Raw genomic sequence first — 26,821 nt, 5'->3', positions numbered from 1 at the left:
AGATACAATTTACAGCCAACGCAATGCAACTAGTAATTTTTTCGATTCAACATCATATCACAGTTTAGATAATTTGTTTTCTGGTGTAATGCAGTTATCGTGATCCAAAGACTGGTTTACCTTATGCAACAAAAGAAGCATTCAAGATCATTCGTGAAAGGTGTGATTTTTTCTTTATCATTATTCTCTTGATAAACTTTGTGATGTTTGACAGAGAAGTAAAAGTTTTTACTCTTGTTTCTCAAAATTTCATTATGTTTGGTGTATAGAAAAGTAGCCTCTTTTAACCTATCCTTTTTTTCCTGAAACATGGGCCAAACTTTGGAAGTAAGGAAAACATCTATTCAACTGATATTATTCTGAACGCAGTAATGGTTATACAACTACGATGGTGTTTAGTATTTACTATTGATTGGTTTTAAATCCAAAGGAATCCTGTAATTTGTTTCCCTATAGAAGTTGTTGTCTTCCTTGAATGTTCATCATTCTTCAAGCTGGATTTAGTTAGTTACAAGTATAGGAAAGCTACTGCACGGTGAGATATAAGACTTTCCAGCTGGCCAGGCATAGGATCAATAAGCCCATTCCATAAATTTCTGTAGTTTCTATTGCGTTGTGGGGCACTGTGTACACGAATGATCTGATTGTATTACTCCTATCATCCAACATCAGATGATGTTTCAGTACCATTATAAAGCTCTGTTTATTTTTAAGGTTTGCTCAAGAGAGTAGCTGCAAGAAGAAGGATAGCAGTGTGGGGATCTTGTCTGATGCTACTTACGAACCTGGATTCACTCAAAAGAGAAAGAGATCGGTGATTCCACAGGACAGTGAGACATCCTACTTTCGGCAATTTGCTCGTTTCCGCAGGATTCCTGCTGTGGAAATAGAAGACTCGGACTAGGAGTCTTACTCCTTCCTAGCATTCTTTTTTTTTTTTCTGAGAAGGGATATCACGTACTTGTATCTTGAGTGGGTAGAATGTGGACATCTTGAGTGGGTAGAAGAGTATTATTTTATCTAATGAACCGAATGCCACTTAGATATCATGATGCAAATACCAAGGAACTGTTAATTATGGAGCCTAAAATATCTCCTACCATGTTTAGGATTTGTTTTCTTGAAGTATATTTCCTTGTGATAGATTTATTCCTTAAAAGATATTTCCTTATGGAATATGTTTCCTAGTTTGACTAGAATTAGGGCTCTCTAGTTACTTATAAATAGAGGTGCTCCCTCATTGTTAAATCATCCTGAAATTATATAGTGAAATCCCTGGCTTGGCATCGCCCCCAGACGTAGATACACATTGTATCGAACTGGGTAAACAACTTCTTGTGTTCATTCTCTTTCATATTCGTGATTGCCTGTGTTTATTTCCCAACAACTGGTATCAAGAGCCTAGGGTTTAAGAGGCAGAAATCACGATGGGGATCGACGAGAAAATTGCTGTAGAGAAGTTCGATGGATCTGATTTCGGATTTTGGAAGATGCAGATTGAGGATTACCTGTACGGTAAAGATCTCTGGAAGCCTTTAAAAACCAAACTCGAAAAGATGGAACATGAGGATTGGGAGCTGCTGGACAGAAAAGCGATGAGCGCGATTAGGCTATCGTTGTCCAAGGATGTGACTTATCACACGACTGCAGCAAAGTCGACAAAGGAGATGATAAAGATCTTGGAGGACATGTATCAGAAACCATCAACGGCAAACAATGTACATCTGATTAGACGATTGTTTAATTTTAGAATGCAAGAGGGAAAGCTGGTGCAACAACATCTCAACGAGTTCAACATGATTACTTCGCAACTGAACTCGGTTAATATAAAATTCGATGATGAAATTCGTGCCCTGATTTTGCTATCGTCTCTGCCTGAGAGTTGGGCTGGCACAGTGACAGCAGTTACTGCTGCAGAGACAAAACTAACAGTTGACAGAGTAAGAGATCTGATGATTGGTGAGGAAGTTCGCCGGAGAGAATCAGGATCTTCTACTTCGGGATCAGCACTGAATACAGAACAGAGAGGCAGATCGAAGGGAAAGCAAAATCGTGGAAGATCAAATTCCAGAGGAAGGAGTCAATCCAAGAAGGATTTGGATAAAGTTAAATGCTGGAATTGTGATGAGTTTGGGCATTTTAGAAATCAATGTGAGGCACCGAAGAAGTATAAGAATAAGGATCAGAAGGACAAGAAGACAGCAAACGCTACCATGTCTGATGACGATGGCGAGGCGTTGGTCTTGAGCGTCAGTAGTCCGATGGAATCGTGGGTATTGGATTCTGGGGCGTCGTTTCACTCCTGCAGCAATGTGGAGATAATGGAAGACTACGTTTCTGGCGATTTTGGGAAGGTACATCTGGCTGATGACGAGCCCTTAGATATCGTGGGAAAGGGAAACGTGAAGGTAGTGACGTCCAATGGATCCGTAATAAAACTGAATGGAGTCAGACACATTCCTGGATTGCAGAGAAGTTTGATTTCGATTGGGCAGCTTGATGCAGAAGGGTACACCGTGACGTTTGGCTGCAACAATTGGAAGATTACCAAGGGAGCTATGATAGTAGCTCGAGGTAAGAAGGAGGGTACGTTGTATACCACAACTAACTCCAAAGATTGCATTGATATTGCAAGTGAGGCAAATAATGCAGATTTGTGGCACTGTCGTCTTGGCCACATGAGCGAGAAAGAGATGAAGATAATGTGCTCAAGAGGTTTACTGCCTGGCTTGAAAACTGTTGAAGTTGGCATGTGCGAGGATTGCGTGTTTGGGAAACAGAAAAGGGTGAGTTTCTCAAGAGGAGGCAGAAAATTGAAGACACAGAAGTTGGAGATGGTCCACACTGATCTATGGGGACCAGCACCTGTGAAGTCCCTAGGAGGCTCTGAATATTATATGACTTTCATCGACGACTCTACTCGAAAGCTATGGGTTTATTTTCTGAAGAGTAAATCCGATGCGTTTGACGCTTTCAGGAAATGGAAAGCCCCTTGTTGAAACTGAAACCGGGATGAAGGTGAAGTGTCTAAGATCCGATAATGGAGTATGAACTTGTAAAGTTCAAGGAATTCTGCGCCGAGAATGGAATCCGCATGGAGAAAACTGTGAAAGGAACTCCACAGCAGAATGGAATCGCAGAGCGCATGAACAGAACGTTGAATGAGCGAGCAAGATGCATGAGGTTGAAAAGTGGATTGCCAAAGAGTTTTTGGGCAGATGCAGTCAACACAGCTACATTTCTAATTAATAGAGGTCCATCAGTTCCCTTGGAGTTTCGGATACCCGAGGAGGTTTGGACAGGAAAAGAGGTAAATCTATCTTTCCTACGCATCTTTGGTTGTGTTGCTTATGCTCATGTTAGTTCCGTTGAGAGAAGTAAGTTGGATGCTAAATCTATTAAGTGTACGTTCATTGGTTATGGAAGCGATGAGTTCGGTTATAGACTCTGGGATGAGCAGAACCGTAAGGTTATTCGCAGTAGAGATGTCATCTTCAATGAACAGGTATTGTACAAGGATAGATTGGAGGCGTCAAGTCCCAGCAGTTCTGAGCCACGAGTGGTCGAGCTAGACATCTCAAACTTGAGTGGGAGCAAGGAGAGTCAGAATGCTGAAGAGGTGCTTGAAGAAGAACCAAGCACTCCACCACCGACTATTCCGCTGCCTAAATCGACTAGAGAGCGACGTGCACCTGATAGGTACTCGCCCTCTAATTTCTATTTGTTACTTACTGATGGTGGTGAGCCCGAGTGTTATGCAGAGGCAGGAGAAGGCCCTGATAAACGAAGGTGGAAAATTGCCATGGATGACGAGTTTGCCTCTCTTCTCCTAAATGGCACATGGGAGCTTGTGGAACTTCCTAAAGGGAAAAAGGCATTGCATTGCAAGTGGGTCTATCGAATCAAAGGTGAAGCTGATGGTAGCAAGCGCTACAAGGCTAGGCTGGTTGTCAAGGGATTTGAGCAACGATACGGTATTGATTATACAGATGTGTTCACTCCTGTTGTGAAACTAACTACTATTCGTTTAGTGTTGAGTATGGTAGTTGCAGAAAATCTATTGTTACATCAGATGGATGTAAAGACGGCATTCCTTCATGGTGATTTGGAGGATGAGTTGTACATGACACAGCCTGAAGGATTCATAGTAAAAGGAATGGAAAACCTTGTATGCAAGTTGAAGAAGAGCTTGTATGGTTTAAAGCAAGCTCCAAAGCAGTGGTACAAGAAGTTTGATGGATTCATGATGGAGATTGGCTATAAAAGATGCTACGCTGACCATTGTTGTTACTACAAGAGGTTTGACAAGAGCTATCTTATTCTGTTATTATATGTTGATGATATGTTGATCGCAGGAGGTGATCAAAAGGAGATGGATAAGTTGAAAAGACAATTGTCTGAACGATTCTCCATGAAAGATCTTGGAGAGGCTAATCAAATTTTGGGCATGAGAATCGAGCGTGACAAGGCGGCAGGAAAATTGTATCTTTCGCAAGCTGCTTACATTGGTAAGGTTTTGGAAAGATTCAAAATGGATAATTCGAAGCCAGTAAGTGTGCCTTTGGGCAGTCACTTTAAGCTGTCGAAGGAGTCGCCGAGTACAAAAGAAGAACGTGCTGAAATGAAGAAAATTCCTTATGCTTCAGCAATTGGCAGTATTATGTATGCAATGGTGTGTACGAGGCCTGATATTGCACAAGCAGTGGGAGTAGTGAGCCGGTTCATGGGTGATCCGGGCAAGCAACATTGGGAAGCAGTTAAATGGATCCTTCGATACTTGAGAGGTACTACAGAAAGCGTCTTATGTTTCAATGGCAAGAATGTCGAGCTGGCAGGTTATGTGGATACAGACTTGGCGTCCAATGATCTTGATGGGAGAAGAAGCACAACCGGGTATGTATTTACTTATGGTGGTACTGCTATTTCATGGACTTCTAAGTTGCAGAAGACTGTTGCTTTGTCTACTACGGAGGCTGAATATGTAGCTGCGACAGAGGCAAGCAAGGAGATGGTGTGGTTGCAGAGTTTCTTAGATGAACTTGGGAAGGAGAACAAGAGTAGCATACTCTACAATGATAGTCAGAGTGCTATTTTCTTGGCGAAGAATCCAGCGTTTCATTCTAGGACAAAGCATGTAGAGTTGAAATATCATTACATCCGACACCTAGTGGAGATGAAAATCCTGCAACTTGTGAAGATACTTGGAAGTGAGAATCCTGCAGACATGTTTACTAAGGTGGTGACCTTAGAGAAATTGAAGCTATGCATAGCTTCAATTGGCCTTGGAACTTGAAGATAAGGTTAGGCGATGCTAAGCGGATGAAGGGATGAGATCACGAGGAAATGGTTGTTTAGGAGTTGTTAGTCTCCAAGTGGGAGATTGTTAATTATGGAGCCTAAAATATCTCCTACCATGTTTAGGATTTGTTTCCTTGAAGTATATTTCCTTGTGATAGATTTATTCCTTAAAAGATATTTCCTTATGTAATATGTTTCCTAGTTTGACTAGAATTATGGCTCTCTAGTTACTTATAAATAGAGGTGCTCCCTCATTGTTAAATCATCCTGAAATTATATAGTGAAATCCCTGGCTTGGCATCGCCCCCAGACGTAGATATACATTGTATCGAACTGGGTAAACAACTTCTTGTGTTCATTCTCTTTCATATTCGTGATTGCCTGTGTTTATTTCCCAACAGGAACAGCATAATGGAGAATACTAAAAACACCGTGAAACCAACAGGCAGTAAGTTTCCTCAAAATTTGGGTAAAATCTACATGATCCCACCATCTTCTCATTAGGGAGAGATGGAAAATATGAGAACCAACCTCAGCCCCAAACAAGGCATTCTGTTTCTCTTCAGAATAGAAGAATGGCTGCAGCTTCTTCAACCTGGTGCAGATGGAACTCATCATGCTAGGGCTAACGTTCTCGAGGAATGTAATGCCCATATTCCTAACAAACAAGGAACATTAACAAAGTACTACATATACTTTACTAGATGCTAATTTCTTTATTTAGGAATTATAGGAAGCGACAACGATTTAATAAACTTTAATGGAAAATCAAAATTACCATTTACTTTAACCTAGTCCTCAAATAAAATTTTAAGAACACTACAAAAACAATTTCCCCATTATCAGATATACATATACATATAATTCATCCAAAGAGTCAGCAAAGATAAATATCTTGCCTATTCAAGTCACATAACGTTATCAAAAGACACCACGCAAAAATCATCATAATCAACTACGAGATTCCAATATAAAGTAGAGTCAAAAGAAGTCAAGCTTGTTTGTATTTAATCATATTTACCAAATTAGCAAAAGATCTGCTAGTCAAAATATGGACTGAGAGACCTCCGACCTTCACTGTCGGGTTGCATTGTCAACAGTTCTGCAAAAAGTATAATAATTGGGTGTGAATATGCAAGCCAATCAACGGGATATGCACTGCAAGTAGTTATAACCAATCGGGAATAGACAATAATGTGAGAAGAAATGCAAGACAGCATATTCATTGAGATTGATGTCAAAGTTGAGAAGGCTGCATATACCTTTCACTCAGTTAGCAGTTAGTGATTTATCCACAGAATGACCGGTTTCCACATGTGACCGAGAGGCCACCAATAAATCCAATCTTACCAACCAACGTGCAATTGCAGAAAATGTGTGCGGCACGGCTGAAAAGTTACAAATTATGTCATCTGAGTTATGGGAATCTGTAGCACTGGTTTGATAAAACCAGTCCTCAATGATAGCATTTACAAAGTCAGCCAGGACCTAAAGGATGGGAAAAAGAAAAGTTAAGACCTCCAAAGAATCTGATTATTGATCTCAATCATTATATAATAAAAGAAGGGTAGAATCCACATCCAGTACCTGCAGAAACTCTCTTAAATTGGAGACTCGTCGCAACCTATTGACCCACAAATTATGGGCAGACTTTTTCCAAGACTCTATCAAGGCATGTTCTGGGATAGCTGATGCGAAGCATATTTCCTATACTTTTCCCCCGTAGACTAAACATTTCTATGTTAATTATAACTCACCAAGTCGTGCTTTGAGTGTAGTTTTGGGAGTTAGAAGCTGGAAATTCGTCGGAAATGCACAGCTGAGAAGGCTTTCGGAATCCAGAGACTTTGCCCGGTCGGGCGTTTTCAGTTACGCATGAGGAGTCCAGAGAGTTCGCCCGGTCGGGCGTTTCTATCTTTTGATTTCGCCCGGTCGGGCGTTTCGGAGCGTCAACCGCAATTTGGCCGTTCTCTCGACAGTTGATGGGAGCATTAATGATGGAAGAAAATAGTGAAAAGGAAGAAAAAAGGTGTCAGGGAGAAAAAAGGCAGTTGTGGGAGAGAGAAAAAGGTGGGAGAGAGAGAGTGATGTGGGGCGTGGCAGAATTAATTAGATGGGGTTGAGGTGTCAGGGGTGTGACGTTTTTTTGGAGGGACGAAATTGGAGAGGAAAAAAGAAGGAAGAAAGGAGGATTCCACATCCAATCTTCATCACCTCGGAGAAGGACTATCACCGGCCATCGAAGAACACCATTAACTCTACGGTTTTTCTTCTTTAGCATGTGTGGCTAATTTGTCTTCATTGCTCCTAACGCTAGTAGGATGAATTTATTGTAGAGATTATATATTTACTCATTTGCTTTGGTTTTCGTCTATGGTTCGGATTTTATTTATGCTATGTTTGATGCATCAAATGTAGTATATTAATTGCCTCTTTCTAATGTCTCTTTAACTTGGAAATTGGATGAAAACTTAGATGAAGAACTTGTTAATTTTATCTTGTTCAGAGATAAATGTACAAGTGAATATTGATGTAAAAAAGTCTTCGAAGTTGAATTAATACTTACTACGCTTCCGTGGGAGTTTAGTTTGATGTGAAGGTGTTATGTGTTAAGTGTTCAGCTAACCATAATTTTTGTTGGATTTGAGAAGTTAGTCTAATATTTACCGCGCTTCCGCATGAATATTAGTCTAACGAGTAGGTACTTTTGGCTATGTGTTCAGCTAGCATTAGTACTATAATTCTTTAAGTATGTTCAGTACTTTTAGAGTGTAAAATTGATCATTGTTCTCAATAGCTTATGAATGTGAATATAAAATCAATATAATAGTGATTCATCCGAATGTTGTTAGGAGCAATGTCTTTTTCTCTCGAGTTTCTCCGTTTTCGCACTTTAGTTCTTAAATTTAGTTTATTAATCTTGTCAATTCTTATTAAATAATCTACGCCTCCCTGTGGTTCGACACTCTTTTACTACAACTGCATCTGTACTCTTGCAGAAAGTTGTAATTTTAGAGCTAATTTATTAAACTTGTGTGTTCTTAATCCATTAATATAAAAGTTCAAAAAATTACACATCAAGTTTTGGCGCCGTTGCCGGGGAGGCAACTGGTTATTTAATTTAGGATTCTTTTTGTTTTTATTTTTGTATAGTTTTCTAACATTTTATTTTTTGTTTCAGAGTTGTAGCTAGAAGACTAAGTCGAGCCAACGACTTTAAACAAAGGCGCTAGTTGGGAGGCAACCCAATGAGTTTTTAGTTTTTTTTTCTCTCTTAATAAATCGAGGGTTTTGTTCGCTCAATTCTTTCCTTCGATGTATTTTTATGAATTGAGTATTTTGTTTTTTTTTGTTGTTTTAATTTTTCTTTTTGTAGGAGCAACGTGGAGATAGGATTCACATTCGAGCTTATGGGGAAGCACACCTACAAAGGAAAATACACTCACCCACCCACCCACCCGAATGCACTTTGGATATCACGCCAAGTTTGGGGGAGTCTTCTTTCCCTTTACTTTATATGTTCTTCTTTGCATACATTGAGGACAATGTAGCATTCAAGTGTGGGGGGATTGTGAATGATTTTTATGCATTATGCATGTTTTTTGGGTGTATTGTATGATAAAAGTGTTTTGAATCATGTAATTGACGGGTGTATGCTAGATCTTCGACTTTCTGGTTGGGAAATCTTGCTTGATCTTACTTGATCTTTGAAGCTTAGGATGGATAGAATCTGTGCATGAATTTATTTGAAAGAGCATGTTGTGATTACATCCGATTTCTTGAGTTGAGGAGAGTATGAAAGTCATATGTCTTGTGGAAATTATCTTGAATTGATTTGCTTTATCGAGTTGCGTGCTTGTATTCATTTGTGTCAACGATATGGGAGGATAAGGCACTAGGATGAACTTTATGGCCAAATGATCACATGCCTAGTCCTATACATGATCCCCTAGAAGCCACTTTGAGCTTAATTTCCTATAATTTGTGTAAACACTTAGCCAATCACTTAGCTACTTAAATAAGCCTCATTTTAGCCTCATCAATAGACCTTGCTACTATTTGGGTGCTAAAAACAAGTTTGAGCTTTGGTGATTTGAGTTTTGAGTGTTGGGTGGTGAATTGTAAAGTGTAGACTTTTTTTAGACTTGATGTAATGTACAGGTGAAAAGAATGAAGTTCTTAAAAAAAGAGAAAAAGAAAAAGACGACCTCCATATTTGCAAAAGTCGAGGTCTTATCTAAAAAAAAGAGTTTGTGAAATAAAGAGAGAGCTTCTATTTGTTGCAATTTGTGATCTTGTCTAGAATTGATCTCAAGTTTGGGGGAGTGAGAGTTGGGTTGTAATTTTTTGTTGTTTGATCTTTGGAAGGAAGTTGTAGGAGGAAAGAATTTGGCACTCAAATGTGTAGCCTTTGAGCTCACTATCCATACTTATCCTACCTCATCCCTAGCCACATTACAACCTTGAAATAAGACCTTGGACCTAATCGTTGATGTTTGTGGATGTGTGTAAATAGCTTGGTAGAGTTAAAGAAGTTCGGTTTGAAATCTGTGAGTCTATGTGATTAGTAGTGCTTGATGAGTCAATGATGACGGTTTGAGTTGTTTGATCGTATGCTCGGACTTACTTTGAAGTGCATCTTGACTTGAAGTTCTAGGGGGATGAGTGATTGTTCTTGAGAGTGGGAAATCTCGATTGGAAATGTCGGGGGTTTAGATCTTGTCACTCACGTCCCTACATGATTCTTGTTGATGAAAATCTCTTTGCGGGTTATACTTGGTTGAGTTTTTGTGCTTAAAGTGTATCTTACTCGGGGCGAGCAAGAGCTTAAGTTTGGGGGTATTTGATGCGAAGCATATTTCCTATACTTTTCCCCCGTAGACTAAACATTTCTATGTTAATTATAACTCACCAAGTCGTGCTTTGAGTGTAGTTTTGGGAGTTAGAAGCTGGAAATTCGTCGGAAATGCACAGCTGAGAAGGCTTTCGGAATCCAGAGACTTTGCCCGGTCGGGCGTTTTCAGTTACGCATGAGGAGTCCAGAGAGTTCGCCCGGTCGGGCGTTTCTATCTTTTGATTTCGCCCGGTCGGGCGTTTCGGAGCGTCAACCGCAATTTGGCCGTTCTCTCGACAGTTGATGGGAGCATTAATGATGGAAGAAAATAGTGAAAAGGAAGAAAAAAGGTGTCAGGGAGAAAAAAGGCAGTTGTGGGAGAGAGAAAAAGGTGGGAGAGAGAGAGTGATGTGGGGCGTGGCAGAATTAATTAGATGGGGTTGAGGTGTCAGGGGTGTGACGTTTTTTTGGAGGGACGAAATTGGAGAGGAAAAAAGAAGGAAGAAAGGAGGATTCCACATCCAATCTTCATCACCTCGGAGAAGGACTATCACCGGCCATCGAAGAACACCATTAACTCTACGGTTTTTCTTCTTTAGCATGTGTGGCTAATTTGTCTTCATTGCTCCTAACGCTAGTAGGATGAATTTATTGTAGAGATTATATATTTACTCATTTGCTTTGGTTTTCGTCTATGGTTCGGATTTTATTTATGCTATGTTTGATGCATCAAATGTAGTATATTAATTGCCTCTTTCTAATGTCTCTTTAACTTGGAAATTGGATGAAAACTTAGATGAAGAACTTGTTAATTTTATCTTGTTCAGAGATAAATGTACAAGTGAATATTGATGTAAAAAAGTCTTCGAAGTTGAATTAATACTTACTACGCTTCCGTGGGAGTTTAGTTTGATGTGAAGGTGTTATGTGTTAAGTGTTCAGCTAACCATAATTTTTGTTGGATTTGAGAAGTTAGTCTAATATTTACCGCGCTTCCGCATGAATATTAGTCTAACGAGTAGGTACTTTTGGCTATGTGTTCAGCTAGCATTAGTACTATAATTCTTTAAGTATGTTCAGTACTTTTAGAGTGTAAAATTGATCATTGTTCTCAATAGCTTATGAATGTGAATATAAAATCAATATAATAGTGATTCATCCGAATGTTGTTAGGAGCAATGTCTTTTTCTCTCGAGTTTCTCCGTTTTCGCACTTTAGTTCTTAAATTTAGTTTATTAATCTTGTCAATTCTTATTAAATAATCTACGCCTCCCTGTGGTTCGACACTCTTTTACTACAACTGCATCTGTACTCTTGCAGAAAGTTGTAATTTTAGAGCTAATTTATTAAACTTGTGTGTTCTTAATCCATTAATATAAAAGTTCAAAAAATTACACATCAAGTTTTGGCGCCGTTGCCGGGGAGGCAACTGGTTATTTAATTTAGGATTCTTTTTGTTTTTATTTTTGTATAGTTTTCTAACATTTTATTTTTTGTTTCAGAGTTGTAGCTAGAAGACTAAGTCGAGCCAACGACTTTAAACAAAGGCGCTAGTTGGGAGGCAACCCAATGAGTTTTTAGTTTTTTTTTCTCTCTTAATAAATCGAGGGTTTTGTTCGCTCAATTCTTTCCTTCGATGTATTTTTATGAATTGAGTATTTTGTTTTTTTTTGTTGTTTTAATTTTTCTTTTTGTAGGAGCAACGTGGAGATAGGATTCACATTCGAGCTTATGGGGAAGCACACCTACAAAGGAAAATACACTCACCCACCCACCCACCCGAATGCACTTTGGATATCACGCCAAGTTTGGGGGAGTCTTCTTTCCCTTTACTTTATATGTTCTTCTTTGCATACATTGAGGACAATGTAGCATTCAAGTGTGGGGGGATTGTGAATGATTTTTATGCATTATGCATGTTTTTTGGGTGTATTGTATGATAAAAGTGTTTTGAATCATGTAATTGACGGGTGTATGCTAGATCTTCGACTTTCTGGTTGGGAAATCTTGCTTGATCTTACTTGATCTTTGAAGCTTAGGATGGATAGAATCTGTGCATGAATTTATTTGAAAGAGCATGTTGTGATTACATCCGATTTCTTGAGTTGAGGAGAGTATGAAAGTCATATGTCTTGTGGAAATTATCTTGAATTGATTTGCTTTATCGAGTTGCGTGCTTGTATTCATTTGTGTCAACGATATGGGAGGATAAGGCACTAGGATGAACTTTATGGCCAAATGATCACATGCCTAGTCCTATACATGATCCCCTAGAAGCCACTTTGAGCTTAATTTCCTATAATTTGTGTAAACACTTAGCCAATCACTTAGCTACTTAAATAAGCCTCATTTTAGCCTCATCAATAGACCTTGCTACTATTTGGGTGCTAAAAACAAGTTTGAGCTTTGGTGATTTGAGTTTTGAGTGTTGGGTGGTGAATTGTAAAGTGTAGACTTTTTTTAGACTTGATGTAATGTACAGGTGAAAAGAATGAAGTTCTTAAAAAAAGAGAAAAAGAAAAAGACGACCTCCATATTTGCAAAAGTCGAGGTCTTATCTAAAAAAAAGAGTTTGTGAAATAAAGAGAGAGCTTCTATTTGTTGCAATTTGTGATCTTGTCTAGAATTGATCTCAAGTTTGGGGGAGTGAGAGTTGGGTTGTAATTTTTTGTTGTTTGATCTTTGGAAGGAAGTTGTAGGAGGAAAGAATTTGGCACTCAAATGTGTAGCCTTTGAGCTCACTATCCATACTTATCCTACCTCATCCCTAGCCACATTACAACCTTGAAATAAGACCTTGGACCTAATCGTTGATGTTTGTGGATGTGTGTAAATAGCTTGGTAGAGTTAAAGAAGTTCGGTTTGAAATCTGTGAGTCTATGTGATTAGTAGTGCTTGATGAGTCAATGATGACGGTTTGAGTTGTTTGATCGTATGCTCGGACTTACTTTGAAGTGCATCTTGACTTGAAGTTCTAGGGGGATGAGTGATTGTTCTTGAGAGTGGGAAATCTCGATTGGAAATGTCGGGGGTTTAGATCTTGTCACTCACGTCCCTACATGATTCTTGTTGATGAAAATCTCTTTGCGGGTTATACTTGGTTGAGTTTTTGTGCTTAAAGTGTATCTTACTCGGGGCGAGCAAGAGCTTAAGTTTGGGGGTATTTGATGCGAAGCATATTTCCTATACTTTTCCCCCGTAGACTAAACATTTCTATGTTAATTATAACTCACCAAGTCGTGCTTTGAGTGTAGTTTTGGGAGTTAGAAGCTGGAAATTCGTCGGAAATGCACAGCTGAGAAGGCTTTCGGAATCCAGAGACTTTGCCCGGTCGGGCGTTTTCAGTTACGCATGAGGAGTCCAGAGAGTTCGCCCGGTCGGGCGTTTCTATCTTTTGATTTCGCCCGGTCGGGCGTTTCGGAGCGTCAACCGCAATTTGGCCGTTCTCTCGACAGTTGATGGGAGCATTAATGATGGAAGAAAATAGTGAAAAGGAAGAAAAAAGGTGTCAGGGAGAAAAAAGGCAGTTGTGGGAGAGAGAAAAAGGTGGGAGAGAGAGAGTGATGTGGGGCGTGGCAGAATTAATTAGATGGGGTTGAGGTGTCAGGGGTGTGACGTTTTTTTGGAGGGACGAAATTGGAGAGGAAAAAAGAAGGAAGAAAGGAGGATTCCACATCCAATCTTCATCACCTCGGAGAAGGACTATCACCGGCCATCGAAGAACACCATTAACTCTACGGTTTTTCTTCTTTAGCATGTGTGGCTAATTTGTCTTCATTGCTCCTAACGCTAGTAGGATGAATTTATTGTAGAGATTATATATTTACTCATTTGCTTTGGTTTTCGTCTATGGTTCGGATTTTATTTATGCTATGTTTGATGCATCAAATGTAGTATATTAATTGCCTCTTTCTAATGTCTCTTTAACTTGGAAATTGGATGAAAACTTAGATGAAGAACTTGTTAATTTTATCTTGTTCAGAGATAAATGTACAAGTGAATATTGATGTAAAAAAGTCTTCGAAGTTGAATTAATACTTACTACGCTTCCGTGGGAGTTTAGTTTGATGTGAAGGTGTTATGTGTTAAGTGTTCAGCTAACCATAATTTTTGTTGGATTTGAGAAGTTAGTCTAATATTTACCGCGCTTCCGCATGAATATTAGTCTAACGAGTAGGTACTTTTGGCTATGTGTTCAGCTAGCATTAGTACTATAATTCTTTAAGTATGTTCAGTACTTTTAGAGTGTAAAATTGATCATTGTTCTCAATAGCTTATGAATGTGAATATAAAATCAATATAATAGTGATTCATCCGAATGTTGTTAGGAGCAATGTCTTTTTCTCTCGAGTTTCTCCGTTTTCGCACTTTAGTTCTTAAATTTAGTTTATTAATCTTGTCAATTCTTATTAAATAATCTACGCCTCCCTGTGGTTCGACACTCTTTTACTACAACTGCATCTGTACTCTTGCAGAAAGTTGTAATTTTAGAGCTAATTTATTAAACTTGTGTGTTCTTAATCCATTAATATAAAAGTTCAAAAAATTACACATCAATAGCTAACTGTAAGAAGTTGAACACACTATCACATATAAATCTAAACAAGTCGTTATAAGAATCAAAAAACATGAATTTCCATCTATTAACAGGATCACTATGCCTTTCTTAATCGTTCATCCATCTAAAAAAGTAACATAATAAATTCCATTAGGAAATATGATCAGTTATGCAAGCATTCCAAAAAAGGAATAGGTGTTAACCAGTCAAATATGCATATGAAAAACTGCAACATATCTGTCAGCAGTTGGCACAAAAACTAACTCGAGGAAAACATATTTTCTCGTTGTACCAATGCTATGAGCAGAAAACATTTTAGTCATGACGACCAACCTCAATCGCATAGATTGCAGCTTTGAGTGCCTGCAGTTGCGAAGGTAGAACTTTCTGCCTTCGGCATCTTCTAACATTAATCTTTGCCTGGCAAGTTACGGAATGAATAGCATATCTTTCCTCTATATCAAAATCAAGCTCAAATGTCATATGACAGAATCTACAATGCTTTTCGTCTCTCCAGTAGAGGTCCTGGCATCGATCACATCTTCTGAGTGAGTCAAGGTATGCCTTCTGTCCATTTTTAACACTGTTGAGTTCTGAGTAAAATGACTTCCATATCTGGGCATCAAAAGCTTGGGAATTGTCATAGTTTTCAAAAAGCTTTTCTCCTTTTATCCCAGCTTCTACAACTGCAATGTCAATAGAAGCAGGAAGTTCATTTTGCATTTCCCCCAAGCTCGAGCGGTTGTCTACGTCAGACACTGGTTAGGAGCTATATTCAGGCTGGGGCAGATGACTATTTTCACTACCAGTTGGTGCACTGGACATCATTTGGTTCAGAATTGCTTCTCGTTGTTCCAATGAAGCTAGAAGGCGAGCCTCCCGAGCACTCCTTTGGTCCAAAGTAGACAAGCAAAGAATGCAAAGCCTACAAAAGAGAAGGGTAGTGAGTACCATGATCAACAAACAGTGGACTAAATGTTTTTAAGAGAAGTCATCAGTGGACCTCTTTAGTGTCAATCATCTCCCAGTGGCCATCTTCTGAAGACTCAAAATAAATTCTCCTGTGTCCAGGATCAAATTCATCACAAGGGCCCAAGAATAGTATCTATTGTACCTGCGATCAGAGCCAAGGTATATTGACTGCATAGGGTGTAAAAATTCATCTGCTTCCGTTTGGTCTGCAATGTTTTTCATATTCATCTGTTTCTCCATGCCATCAATCTTTGACATGAGAACCAAGGAATCAATTGGTTCTGGTGTATTTATGTCGAGTCCACTAGATCTTTGCAAATCACAACTTCCTAGTGGCACAGATTTGACCATTGATCTCTTTAATTTAGCACCACAACCATAACGATTGATATTTGGAGGACATTCTGCACTTGAGGTCAAGGGGACCTGGATAATATCCAAATGAAACATCAATAATTTGAATAGATCTCTAGTGAAGTTCAATATTATATAAGTATACATATAAGAAGCTAGAATGACTTGTTTATAACAAGCAGGAGGCCAAATATTACTGTACCATCTATAACACCAGGGAAACACAAACTGACAAGAATACCACAAAGCATGTAACTTTTTCCTGTCTTGATTATTTTTTGTACAAATCTTTAATGTAATAATGCCTGTGATTTCTATTATAAGTTTCAAAAGCCTGCCCTTTTGAGGGAGACAGCAACCATAAAAGGCAGAGGGAAAAGGAAGTTTTCCTATGCCCATAATAATTAATGATAACTTCATAAAGGATAAAAGGATAGTTACACAATAACAGGGACTACCTCCATTCCGATGCTGAATCCAGCACCAATTAGATCAATCAATGCTGTCAAGGCATTGAGCTTCTCATCGATGCTTAAGTCTGAGTATTCACCCTCCATCAGTCCTAGTAGCCACAGTTCACCAGGATGGCTCTCATCAATCTCATTGTATACAGTCAGAAGGTTAGTATGTGATTTACTAGCATCACTTTTGGAGAGACTTGTATCCCTGGACTCGTAGTCAGAATCACTTGCATAATTTCCACCAGTAACTTCAGAAACGTCATCTCCGCACCCTAAATCCTCAGAATCAGATGGAAAATCTGCAGATTCCTTTTCAACAGTATGTATCCGCAAACAATATCCAGACAAGGAAATCCTTTCAAACAATGTTATATCATTGGAGAGAGCTGAGATAATCAAATTCTCCAAGTTTTGGAATGTATCGGTGAGGTTTAAATCAACAATCTATGGAAAAAGTAAATTCACAGCCAAGTTCTACCTATGAATATTTGAAGTTGCTGTAAATTTATTTCTTTCTTTTTCCCAGTAGGATGTTGTAAAATTTCTTGTATATAGTACGGACTTACACTTGAAGATTTTGCCAACTCAGAGACTTCCAATCCATTACTTCCTTGGGTCAACAAAATACTGAATAATTCTCCCTTCAATGTCCGCGGACTTAAGCCGTACTTATCCATGACATTGCCTTCCTAGAAAACAAGAAACAAACACAATAAATTTGTTGCATCACATAATGTGTCCCTTACCAACTGGATCAGTCAAGGATCTTGCTTACAAAACAAAACACAAGCTACAAAAGCTAGACATTCATTGCACAAGGAACAGTAGTTCTTCTTACAAACTATAGGACACATTACACATTCTGTATATAGGTTTTGTCTCACACAGAAAGAATGGGGATTCTCGTGCTGTTATCTTTTGATAAAACAAAACTTGAAGCTTACATGAGAGACTACAAAACAGAAACAAAAATGATGCTTATTAAGAAATTGAATACCTTACAGCATGCTGCTTTTCTTGTCATATTAAGCTTAGAACAAAAACCAGCTGCAGTCAACACCTGACATAATATTTCTATCCATGTCAGTAGGTTCAGTGACTTCTGCCAGAACTCCAAACTATACACCATGATGTTCAAGCTGCAAAATCACCAAAGTTTAGAAGGTTAAAACAGCAACATGAAATACAAATTCCTTTAGTTAACGCATTTTCTAGGTGATCAATGACAAAGTAATCATTGCTATATTAACCGCGACAAGGCACATGTTTGAAGGAATATCAATGAAATTTAAAGGTACCTAAACAACTAGCCTGGTGGATCAAGATTATAAAAGTTTCCTTCAAGGCATCAACTGTAGCATATACAATTGCACGCATATATGCATATCTACAAAACTCCTGAAAGACATCCTACAGAGAAGCATGCAAAAGTCTGAAAAGAATGTCAGTGTTGTTTCCCGGTAATAGGTGTTTGTAGTTAAAAATAGCTGAACTATGGGGATATTGGACTATTATCAAACAATCGTAGATACTGAGAACTAGGTTAGAATCAATTTTATAAAGCTCCCCAAATTCCAACTTTTCTTTTATTACCTGAACGAGATTGAACTTCATCGTATAGGAAATTCCATTAGAAAACAACTTTGAAGAACGAACACAAAATATGCTACCTAACATGGACAATTGATATGGCACGGAAATTAAGACAAAATTGGTAAAGTAAGAGAGAGGAGGAGAAGGGTAGTTACATTAGTGGTAGTGGATAGTGGGACCCACGTTATTGGTAGTGTTTAATGGTGGTATAAGTTGTAAATAAGTTGATGTATAGGGGTAATAAATTGGGATAACTTTCTAAAAATGAAATGCACATATTTTTGTGGGACGGACGAAAATGGAAAGTGCACATATTTTTATGGGATGAAGGGAGTACAAATATCAGAAGATAGTAAAAGTACAGATACTATCAATACAATCGGAAACAAAAAGCACATATATTTCCTCAATCATGTTTATATATGTCGATTTGAACCAGAAAGAGATTTCAGCAGAAGTTGAACAAGTGGGAGTTTTGTGTATCTTTTATTGCACAAGGTCCATTGAAACAATGTTATGAGACCCCATATAGGAATATAGAGTGAAAATAAAATTTCTTATAACTGAAATTAATATCCACTCAGTCTGCATCTAGAGCAGCTCTATGCATTATCATATTACAAAGACCTGTTCAAATACCTTAAAGAGTTTGTTTACTAATTCTGGGGAGGAAGCCCATGGTTGTACTGACAAAGGTAGCTTCATTGCAACAGAACTTGGAGGAAATTTGGGAAGCAAGTCTGTCAACATACAGAACATTATTAAGAGGTTTAGTTAGAGTGCCCACGAGTCCTGCCAGTAAGTTCATGTACTAAAACAGAAACAATATTTCACACAGGAACAACAAAAGAATTACGAAAGTAAGGTAAAGAGTGGAATGGACCTTTGCAAAGGGAACAACCATGAGAACCACTGGTTGTAAAATGAGTAGAACAAGATAACGGATTGGGTCCTACTTGTAATTCTCTAAGCTCCAGTTCCTCATCATCTAGTAACATCTCAAATTCTGTGTTCTCTATACACTTCACATCTTCAAGAGCAAGTTCACATTTATCCTTGCGAGGCTTCTTCCGCTTCTGGATTTTCTGGGGTTCCACCACCTACATTTATATCGTGCCAAGCAAAACGTTCATAAAATCTCGAACCAAAGTATAATTAAAACAGCTGAGGCAAACATCACCTTTCTACATCTCAATGCAGCCTTCCTAGCCCTTTCTCTGTTTGCCAATTTTTTCTACACAAGGAACAGCATGATTAAATTTCAATTACAAATAAGAGAAAGTGTCAAATTTGATAGGGGTAATAGTTGTGTGCATTCAGTTAGCCAAATAACTGAAACAGAGGACTGGGGATCAAACCAGAATAGACTCCTTTGGCTGCACTTGTTTCTTTTTCTTCTGAATGACACTTCCACTACTACAGGAACTGTATTCAGAATCTCTTGAACCAGGATTTGTACATATCACCAAACCTTTCCCGATTCCATATTTATGTCTTCGAACACTGTCTTTATTCATTAAACCTTTCCCCATGCCATATTTCTTTCCTGGGCCACCATGTGTAGTCATTGGGCCTTTCCCCATGCCATACCTTTGAGCATGTGGGCTACCCTCACAACAAGTTTCGTAGTCTGACATGGCATGCATTAAAACCTAACATGAAAACAAAATCATCAAACATAATGTTTTCAAATACTTGATGTGATACACTTTTAGTCCAAATCAAGAAGAAAAGAAAGAAACATAAACTGCTAATATATGAACTCCGCACCTTTCTTCTTTTATGATGCCGGATCTCTTCTAGATGAAACATTCTCGGAGCTGACCATCATAGTGCAAGTTATCAAGAGAAAGATCTTAAACAGTTAAATTGCATGTGCAGAGTACTAGTTAACAAAAAGGAGAGATAATGACATGCAAAGCACATATTGATTGTCACGGTTTAGCTCTTTCAAGTTCCTGGAATTCACTTTTCTAAAATATTTATTTACCATTTTATTGTTTTAGTAGGGCATGAGATAAGGATATTAAGGATAGGGGAAATTGAAGGTGAGGAAGGAACAATGTTATTAAAAAGCGGCCATGGCGCCGCCGTGGCGCCATTGCGTGGCGGGTTTCAGAAAAAACGCCATCGCCACGAGCTGCCACAAAACTTTTTTATGGCGACCGCCATTTGCCGCCATGAGTGAGGCGCCATGGCGGTGCCATGGCAGTTATGGCGTCACTTTTGGTTGGGCTGCCCCAAACCTCAGCCCAATTACCAAATAACACGGCCCAAATGATGTTTAACCCTTAACCCGGCCCAAATGATGAAATAAAATGCCAATTAAGTCAAAATCTAGGGTTTTTTTCATAGTATCTCTTTCCCTCTCAAACAAACCCAACCTGTTGCGCCCCAGTCCCACTGCCCTAGTCACGTCGCCGCCGCCCGCCCCCGACCGCCGCCCCCCAGTCCCACTGCCCTAGTCACGTCGCCGCCGCCCGCTGCTCGAGCATCAAAAGATGCATGATTTGGTTTACGTAAAATATAACCAAAAATTGAATGATAGGTACGACAAAAGACATACACTCGATCCTATTTCACTCGATTACATTGATCACTGTAATGAGTGGTTGGTTGGAGAGTTGGATGGTGCTGATGGTGAAGGCAGTGATAGAGTTTTTGATGGAGATTCACTTGATTGGGATACTGTCTACGAGTCGTCGGCGATTGGAGAGCCTATCACATATACTAGGTCTAAGAAAAGAAAAGAAGCTTCTACATTATCAAGTTCTAGGAAAGCCTCAAGAACCACAACCACATCTAGAAAAGGGAAAGACCAATTAGGGAAAGGCAGATTGGCGACAGTGGTTGAAGAAAGAGAGCTTGTGGATGAAGAATTGGAAGATGAAGAAGTTGGGGATGAAGAAGAAGGATCTACTTCGTTGGAGGACGATGATATCGATGAGGATGAGGATAACTATCTTGTGGAGGATGACTATGTTGGGGATGGTGATGATTGAGGATGGTTTTAATTTAGATTTGATATGTATTATGAATTTGTGATGATGACTTTATATTTTGATTGTTGGACTAAGACTTATTATGGTAGGCATATTATATAATTGCTTATGACTTTATGCTTTATTTATTGTTTTAATAGTTGATAACTTGATATATTACATTTTTTTATTATTTTCTAATTTTTTGAATTTATATATACATATATTACTAATATTTTATTAATTTATTTATCGACCGCCATATCCCTGTGGCGGTTTTTTGGCTCACCGCCGTAAGCCGCCATACGCCATCCATAACATTGGGAAGGAATACCACTCTAGTCATTTTCCATGAGTTCGTTGCTTCATTTTATTCCTTATAATTAGTTGCGATATTGGAACAAATTTGGTTTACCAACATGGAGATGCAAAAACACTAGAAAAACCAAACTGGTGAGCATTCAGAAGCTAAATTTGGAGCATGCCCTCTAAGGAATTCAGAGTGTGATACCAACTCAAGGCTATATGTCTGCGCACAAACTCAGATATTCCATCTTGTGATACCAGTAATCCAGCATAACCATCTGTAATGTCATTTGGTCCTACCATCTATTTGCAAAAATTAAAGGCTAAATAGTGACAGCTATTACTGGAAAAATGGAGTGATGAGCTTACTATGTCAAATATTGAATGGATAATTGTCCAAGGCAGCTTGAGTATAAAATCTAAGTAATTCGATAAAATCTACGTAATTCGACCAAGTGACCTGAAAATCTAGAATAGCAATATTGGTTCAATATACTAATTAACAGAGCAATCACTAGTTCTACTTAAGTGATCAACTTATCCATTTGAGGTTGCAGTATCCGCTTGTGCATCTCCACATCCGGAAACGGCACTTTTAAAAGCAAGCAAAAGTGTATACTACTAGTAATATTTATGTTCAAGTTTCGTAGCTCAGTCAAGGAATTTAGCCCTTATTCAGAAGTGAAGAGTCTTAACCAGTATTCTACGTTTCCAATGTACTTCCTGCATCGTAATGACAGGTTAGTTATGTCTGCGTCATGAGTTAACTCCAAAACATAATCCCTAATTTTCAAATAATTCCGCTTTAAATACAAATAACAGCCACTTGAGGCGCTAATCATCAGAAATCCAGGACACTCAACATCTCAATTATCGGAAATGAACCCAAGCTAACAGTTCAGACCCAATCATTATTATGCACACGAACAACAAAAAGTAAGCAAAAGAACGCTACAACACCCTTTTAATTCTAAATTCTTACCGCCTGGAAAAGCATTAGACGGAAGAGGACCAAATTCATCGCCCAGCGCAGGACCGTCCTTCCTAAAAATTTTGGCGAAAATATCCTCCGGACTGTACAAAAGCTCTTGAAGCCGGTGCCTGCAATCATTCTCATTCATAAATGCATGCTGATTCCGCTTGCTCTTCGTCTTCTCATCAGAAGCTCTGCTTCGCGAATTGTGAATGCCTTCGCCATTTCCGAATTCCTGATTACACTTCTGCCGGATTTTCTTTCCCTTTTTGTTTACCATAATAAGTTGTGTTCCAAAGCTTTATTGAGCTGAATAAGTCATTTTAGGGGCAGTGGTGAATGAGGAGCTCAGTCTATCTCTGTGTTGTGTTTCCTTCTCTAACAAGATTATGAGTATGAGAGCTGGGAAATGGAGGACGGGGTTTTCACTTTTTAACTATTTTATTTTTTTGACAGGTAGGGTTTTGGGTTTTTGCTTGGAATATTTCTCAACTTATTCTCTATCGTTAACTTATAAAGTTCCTTACTTAAGTATATGCCAAAATTGATTCTAAACATATGATTATTTTAGTAGCTTTTTAATCAGATTTTAACTCAATTACGTGATTACCACCCTCGACACCAGTAACCCGTTGATAAAATTACGTCCGTCGTCACGTTGAAGCAGTTGGGGATAAATAAGAGCCTCGGTATGGTGCTCTTGGTGGTCCGGCCGCCTAGAGATGATGTTGCAGACCAATTGGTTGATGACGACTAGAATAACAGAGATATTCCATACTATTTGTATACAATGGAACTTTTACCTAAGGCAGCTAAAATTATTGTTAAAGCAAAAACAAATGATGATTGAAAGAAGTATGAACAAGATAACAAATCTTATTATGATTCACAAACAAATCGTAAGCAAAAGCTAATCTTCAACAATCTGGCCACAATCCTCAATCAAAACAGTAGAGGAGGGCGTTCCGGCGTCGGAGCCAACCTTCTCCATCTGCTTGACTACATCGTAACCATCAACAACTTCCCCAAAGACTACATGTTTACCGTCGAGCCACGAGGTAATCGCGGTGGTGATGAAGAATTGAGAGCCATTGGTGTTTTTACCAGCATTTGCCATGGACAAGAGGCCTGGCTTCTTGTGCTTTAGAGTGAAATTCTCATCGGCGAACTTGGCTCCATAGATGGATTCTCCGCCAGTACCGTTGCCGCGAGTGAAGTCACCGCCTTGACACATGAAATTAGGGATGATGCGATGGAATTTAGATCCTTTGAAATGCAGTGGCTTCCCGGAAGATCCTATTCCTTTCTCGCCGGTGCACAGAGCTCGGAAGTTCTCGGCGGTTTTCGGAGTGGTGTCGGCAAAGAGCTCCATCACAACGCGCCCAGCTTTCGCTCTCCCGATCAATATGTCGAAGAAAACCTTTGGATTCTTCATTCTGCTCTGGAAACAAACATTTTACAAATGAATTGGTTGATTCAGTATACAGCTAATTATACGATAACATAACTAACCATATACATATACAGCAACACAAAACATCAAAAATCTATGATAAAACTAATACGATCTCAGCCGCTTCCCTCAATCAATTGCATTCTTCTCTAGAATGCAGAGATAATGAGAGATCGTGTATGTCCAGTAAAAGGTCCTCCAGGTGAAGCGATACAAATCAAGAAGCTATAAAATTTATGGACAAATTTTAATGTCGCACAATTTTTGAGCTCCATAGGCTGTCAATTTACACCCATGAAGCCTTCGATCTGTGCTTCCGTCTCTCAATTTCGAAACAAAAACAGCGTAAACTTAGCATAGAAGAAGAAGAAATAAGGAAAATGGAAGGATTGATTTACCTTAGTGAAAGCTGCGAGAAGAATAGGAAGGAATACTAGGACAAGTGAAGACTAAAGTGTGATATAAATAAACGGAGGCGGCGACTGCAATGGTTGCGATGATTGGGTTTAGGGTTTTAGAATTTCTTCTTTACAAGATTGGCCTCATGCTTTATTTTATTTTCAAATCGCCCCTTCAGTTCTTTCAAATCATAGTTTTAGTTTAGAATAAAGGTCCAAAGTGGTCTTAAATATATTGCCGTACGCCCGATTAATGATATTTTGGCTAAATTCATATATAATTAATTATAAAAAATAATGAAATTCCAAAATCAAAATTTCTATATCTTCTTCTCTCCCATCTCTCTCTTCTCCTTCCTTCTTCCTCAAATCGGAATCAAGCTTCTCCTTGTTTGTGTACCACTCTGCCATTCCACCTCCATCCACGACCTCCTTAAATCCATGGGCCTGCCGCCTGGCCTCTTCCCCAAGGACGTCAAATTTTACAGCTTCTCGGGTTCAGGCCTCCCCCAAGTATACATGTATGGCCCGTGTCTCACCAAATTCGACACCATGGCCTTATATGGGAGTGAGCTGCAGGCTACGACAGCCTTACCGGCGTCCAAAGCCTATCACAGGAAGAGTTCTTTCTATGGCTCTGATAAGGCTAATTTCATGCATCGGTCTAGGGGTTCATTTCATGAAATTGCTGGGTCTAACGCATTGAATTAAGTCAGGTATGTGAAGTTTTTCGCCAGATCCAGGAAAAGAAGAGGACGCTTGCATGGTCCTAGGAAACTGGCGAAAGGGTGAACAATTGGAAGAAAATTGCTAGACGGAGGAAGCCTCGGAGTTGAAGGGTAGAATAGGGATTTCTACGAAAACTCTAGAAGGCTATGTCCGCATCTATAAAAGGGAGAAGCATGCAGGCTGGAGGGACCTTCTCGGCTGGAGGCCTCACTAACAGCTCCTTGCTCGATTCACCTTTCCACACACTTGACTCTGAATTCGCGAGAGATTCCAGTTAGCACTTGGCTGGTGGTTCACGTTTAGCTTTCCGACAATGGTTCGAGGGTTGTAACACCGTCCTAGTTCAAGGGCGAAGAAACAATTTACATTTCCGTTGCTATTTACACTGATTCCGCCGAGCTTCGCTGTTCGAAGCTCGATTTTCTTTTGACAACCAATATTTCCGGTTTTATTCCAGATTTTACTTTCGCTTATGTCTATTGTGTTCATTTCTGGTTTGCTGGTTGAGTTCGATTGATTTCGAGTTAGGATTGTCGGAGTTAGTTATTTTTGCAGTTGGTTCTGATTTATTGCCGATACTTGTTGTTTGGATCTGAAGAATGGTTCTGCTTTTTGGATGAATCGGAGGTTGAGTTTTGCTGGAGTTTGTGATTTGTTTGCAGATTGTTCATGATTGATTGAGATTGGAGTAGATCTGTGAAAATCGGAGTTATGGCGTTGGTTTTGCTGTTTGTTGGGTTCGGATGGCTTGGATCCGGAGTGGATTAAGCGTCCGACGTAATCTGAGAAGGAGTACTTGATTTCCATGCCTAGTTTACGTATTTACATTTCATTTCGCCTAGTTTACGTAGATCTGTCGTATCTTCGAGTTATTGTAAGTTTCCGTCGACCAAATCTGTTTATTATGTTTGAATCTGGGCATTTCCTCTGTTTTCTCCATTTGCGAATCTGAATTAGTTAGAAAAGTGCATGAAGATTGTTAGCTGCAGCTTTACCGTACGTTGTCAGGATTGGATTTCATGGTCCCCACTTTTTATTTCCTTTGTCTAGTGGTTATCGGTAGTTATGTACTCGGTCTAGGAATTGTTTAAACTTTTCTGCCTGTTACTTGGTTTAAGAGTCCTTTGTTCTTCGGTCTAGTATTTACGTTTTGTGCCTAGGTCTAGTAGTAGTTAAAATCTCAACCCCTTTTGCGTGGCAGCAGCCATTTTGTCCAAATTCTCTCAATACTAGCCTACGAATCCATCTCTGTGGGATCGACTCCACTTCCCTATACTAATCCATAGTATTCGGGTTGAGGAAATTTAATTGTTGAAGGAGAGTCGTGAGTGCCCAACGACCGGAGCACCATTCGATCCCTCGAGTTACTGGACCCTGTGATTCAGTTAATTCGGAGAAGCGTGGTGTCTCGACCTAGCAATTGCTTAGATCGAATTTTGCAAGCGCATAACTCATAAGACTACTCACACCCTTCAGGCTCCCCGTCAAGGACATAATCGCCAATGACCCCACCTCCCGTTTGAACCTCTTTGATATCAGACTAGCTCACAAGCAGCTCTCCCTTTCCCTCTTCGAGGATCCCCCGATTGCTCAGCCAAGGGTCAGTTAATTTCCTCCATTTAATTTTTAATTTTCACTTTAGACAACATCGTTGTTTCTTGGCAATTGAATAACTGGAAAATTACTTTTTTTTTTCTTGGTTTTGTTGATTTACATTTATCAAATGAATGGATGATTCTAGTATTGTAATGTGGGGCGAATGTAGGTAGACTGAAGGAGATGAGAGACACAAAAAAAGAGAGTGATTTGGGGAAGAATGATGGAGAGGACAGAAAGAGATGGGTCGTGGGAGTGAAGTAAACGAAAATGGCAATAAAGCAAAGTAAACAAAAGGACTTCATTATGTAAGTT

At 39.1% G+C, this 26,821-nt stretch overlaps 2 protein-coding genes and 1 long non-coding RNA gene across 9 annotated transcripts; all 3 read right to left on the bottom strand.

The window, feature by feature from the left end:
• Positions 1-5,624: 5,624 nt before the first annotated feature.
• On the bottom strand, positions 5,625-8,313 carry LOC121798860. 2 transcript variants are annotated; one of them, XR_006050107.1, is made up of 4 exons: positions 6,886-8,313; positions 6,561-6,786; positions 6,320-6,400; positions 5,625-5,956 (listed from the first exon to the last, which is right to left on the bottom strand). It is a non-coding gene; the product is annotated as an uncharacterized LOC121798860 (long non-coding RNA). The 2 variants fall into 2 exon arrangements; XR_006050106.1 differs by lacking the exon at positions 5,625-5,956 and having other exon boundaries at positions 6,107-6,400; positions 6,886-7,964.
• Positions 8,314-14,745: 6,432 nt separating this feature from the next.
• Positions 14,746-22,834, bottom strand: LOC121798858 (homeobox-DDT domain protein RLT3-like). Of its 5 annotated transcripts, none has more exons than XR_006050104.1 (11): positions 22,340-22,833; positions 19,841-19,890; positions 19,429-19,722; positions 19,251-19,304; positions 18,954-19,170; positions 18,710-18,810; positions 17,475-17,616; positions 17,044-17,166; positions 16,475-16,776; positions 15,694-16,088; positions 14,746-15,615 (listed from the first exon to the last, which is right to left on the bottom strand). XR_006050104.1 is itself a non-coding variant. In XM_042198089.1 (8 exons), exons 1-8 carry the CDS (start codon positions 22,608-22,610, stop codon positions 17,612-17,614), a joined length of 1,104 nt encoding a protein of 367 aa, XP_042054023.1. In that variant the 5' UTR covers positions 22,611-22,834; the 3' UTR covers positions 17,479-17,611. The 5 variants fall into 5 exon arrangements, 1 of the variants encoding a protein (XP_042054023.1); XR_006050105.1 differs by having other exon boundaries at positions 16,475-16,749; XR_006050103.1 differs by having other exon boundaries at positions 16,475-17,166.
• A 342-nt stretch (positions 22,835-23,176) lies between these two features.
• On the bottom strand, positions 23,177-24,275 carry LOC121798859 (peptidyl-prolyl cis-trans isomerase CYP19-3-like). Of its 2 annotated transcripts, none has more exons than XM_042198090.1 (2): positions 24,182-24,275; positions 23,177-23,771 (listed from the first exon to the last, which is right to left on the bottom strand). In XM_042198090.1, exon 2 carries the CDS (start codon positions 23,763-23,765, stop codon positions 23,241-23,243), a length of 525 nt encoding a protein of 174 aa, XP_042054024.1. In that variant the 5' UTR covers positions 23,766-23,771; positions 24,182-24,275; the 3' UTR covers positions 23,177-23,240. The 2 variants fall into 2 exon arrangements, with proteins under 2 accessions (XP_042054024.1, XP_042054025.1); XM_042198091.1 differs by having other exon boundaries at positions 23,177-23,766.
• Positions 24,276-26,821: the final 2,546 nt, after the last annotated feature.

The sequence above is a fragment of the Salvia splendens genome, chromosome 4 (assembly GCF_004379255.2).
Source record: "Salvia splendens isolate huo1 chromosome 4, SspV2, whole genome shotgun sequence".
NCBI classification, from domain to species: domain Eukaryota; kingdom Viridiplantae; phylum Streptophyta; class Magnoliopsida; order Lamiales; family Lamiaceae; genus Salvia; species Salvia splendens.
The sequence above is the reverse complement of the archived record's forward strand: the minus strand, read 5'-3'. Positions and strand labels throughout refer to the sequence as shown.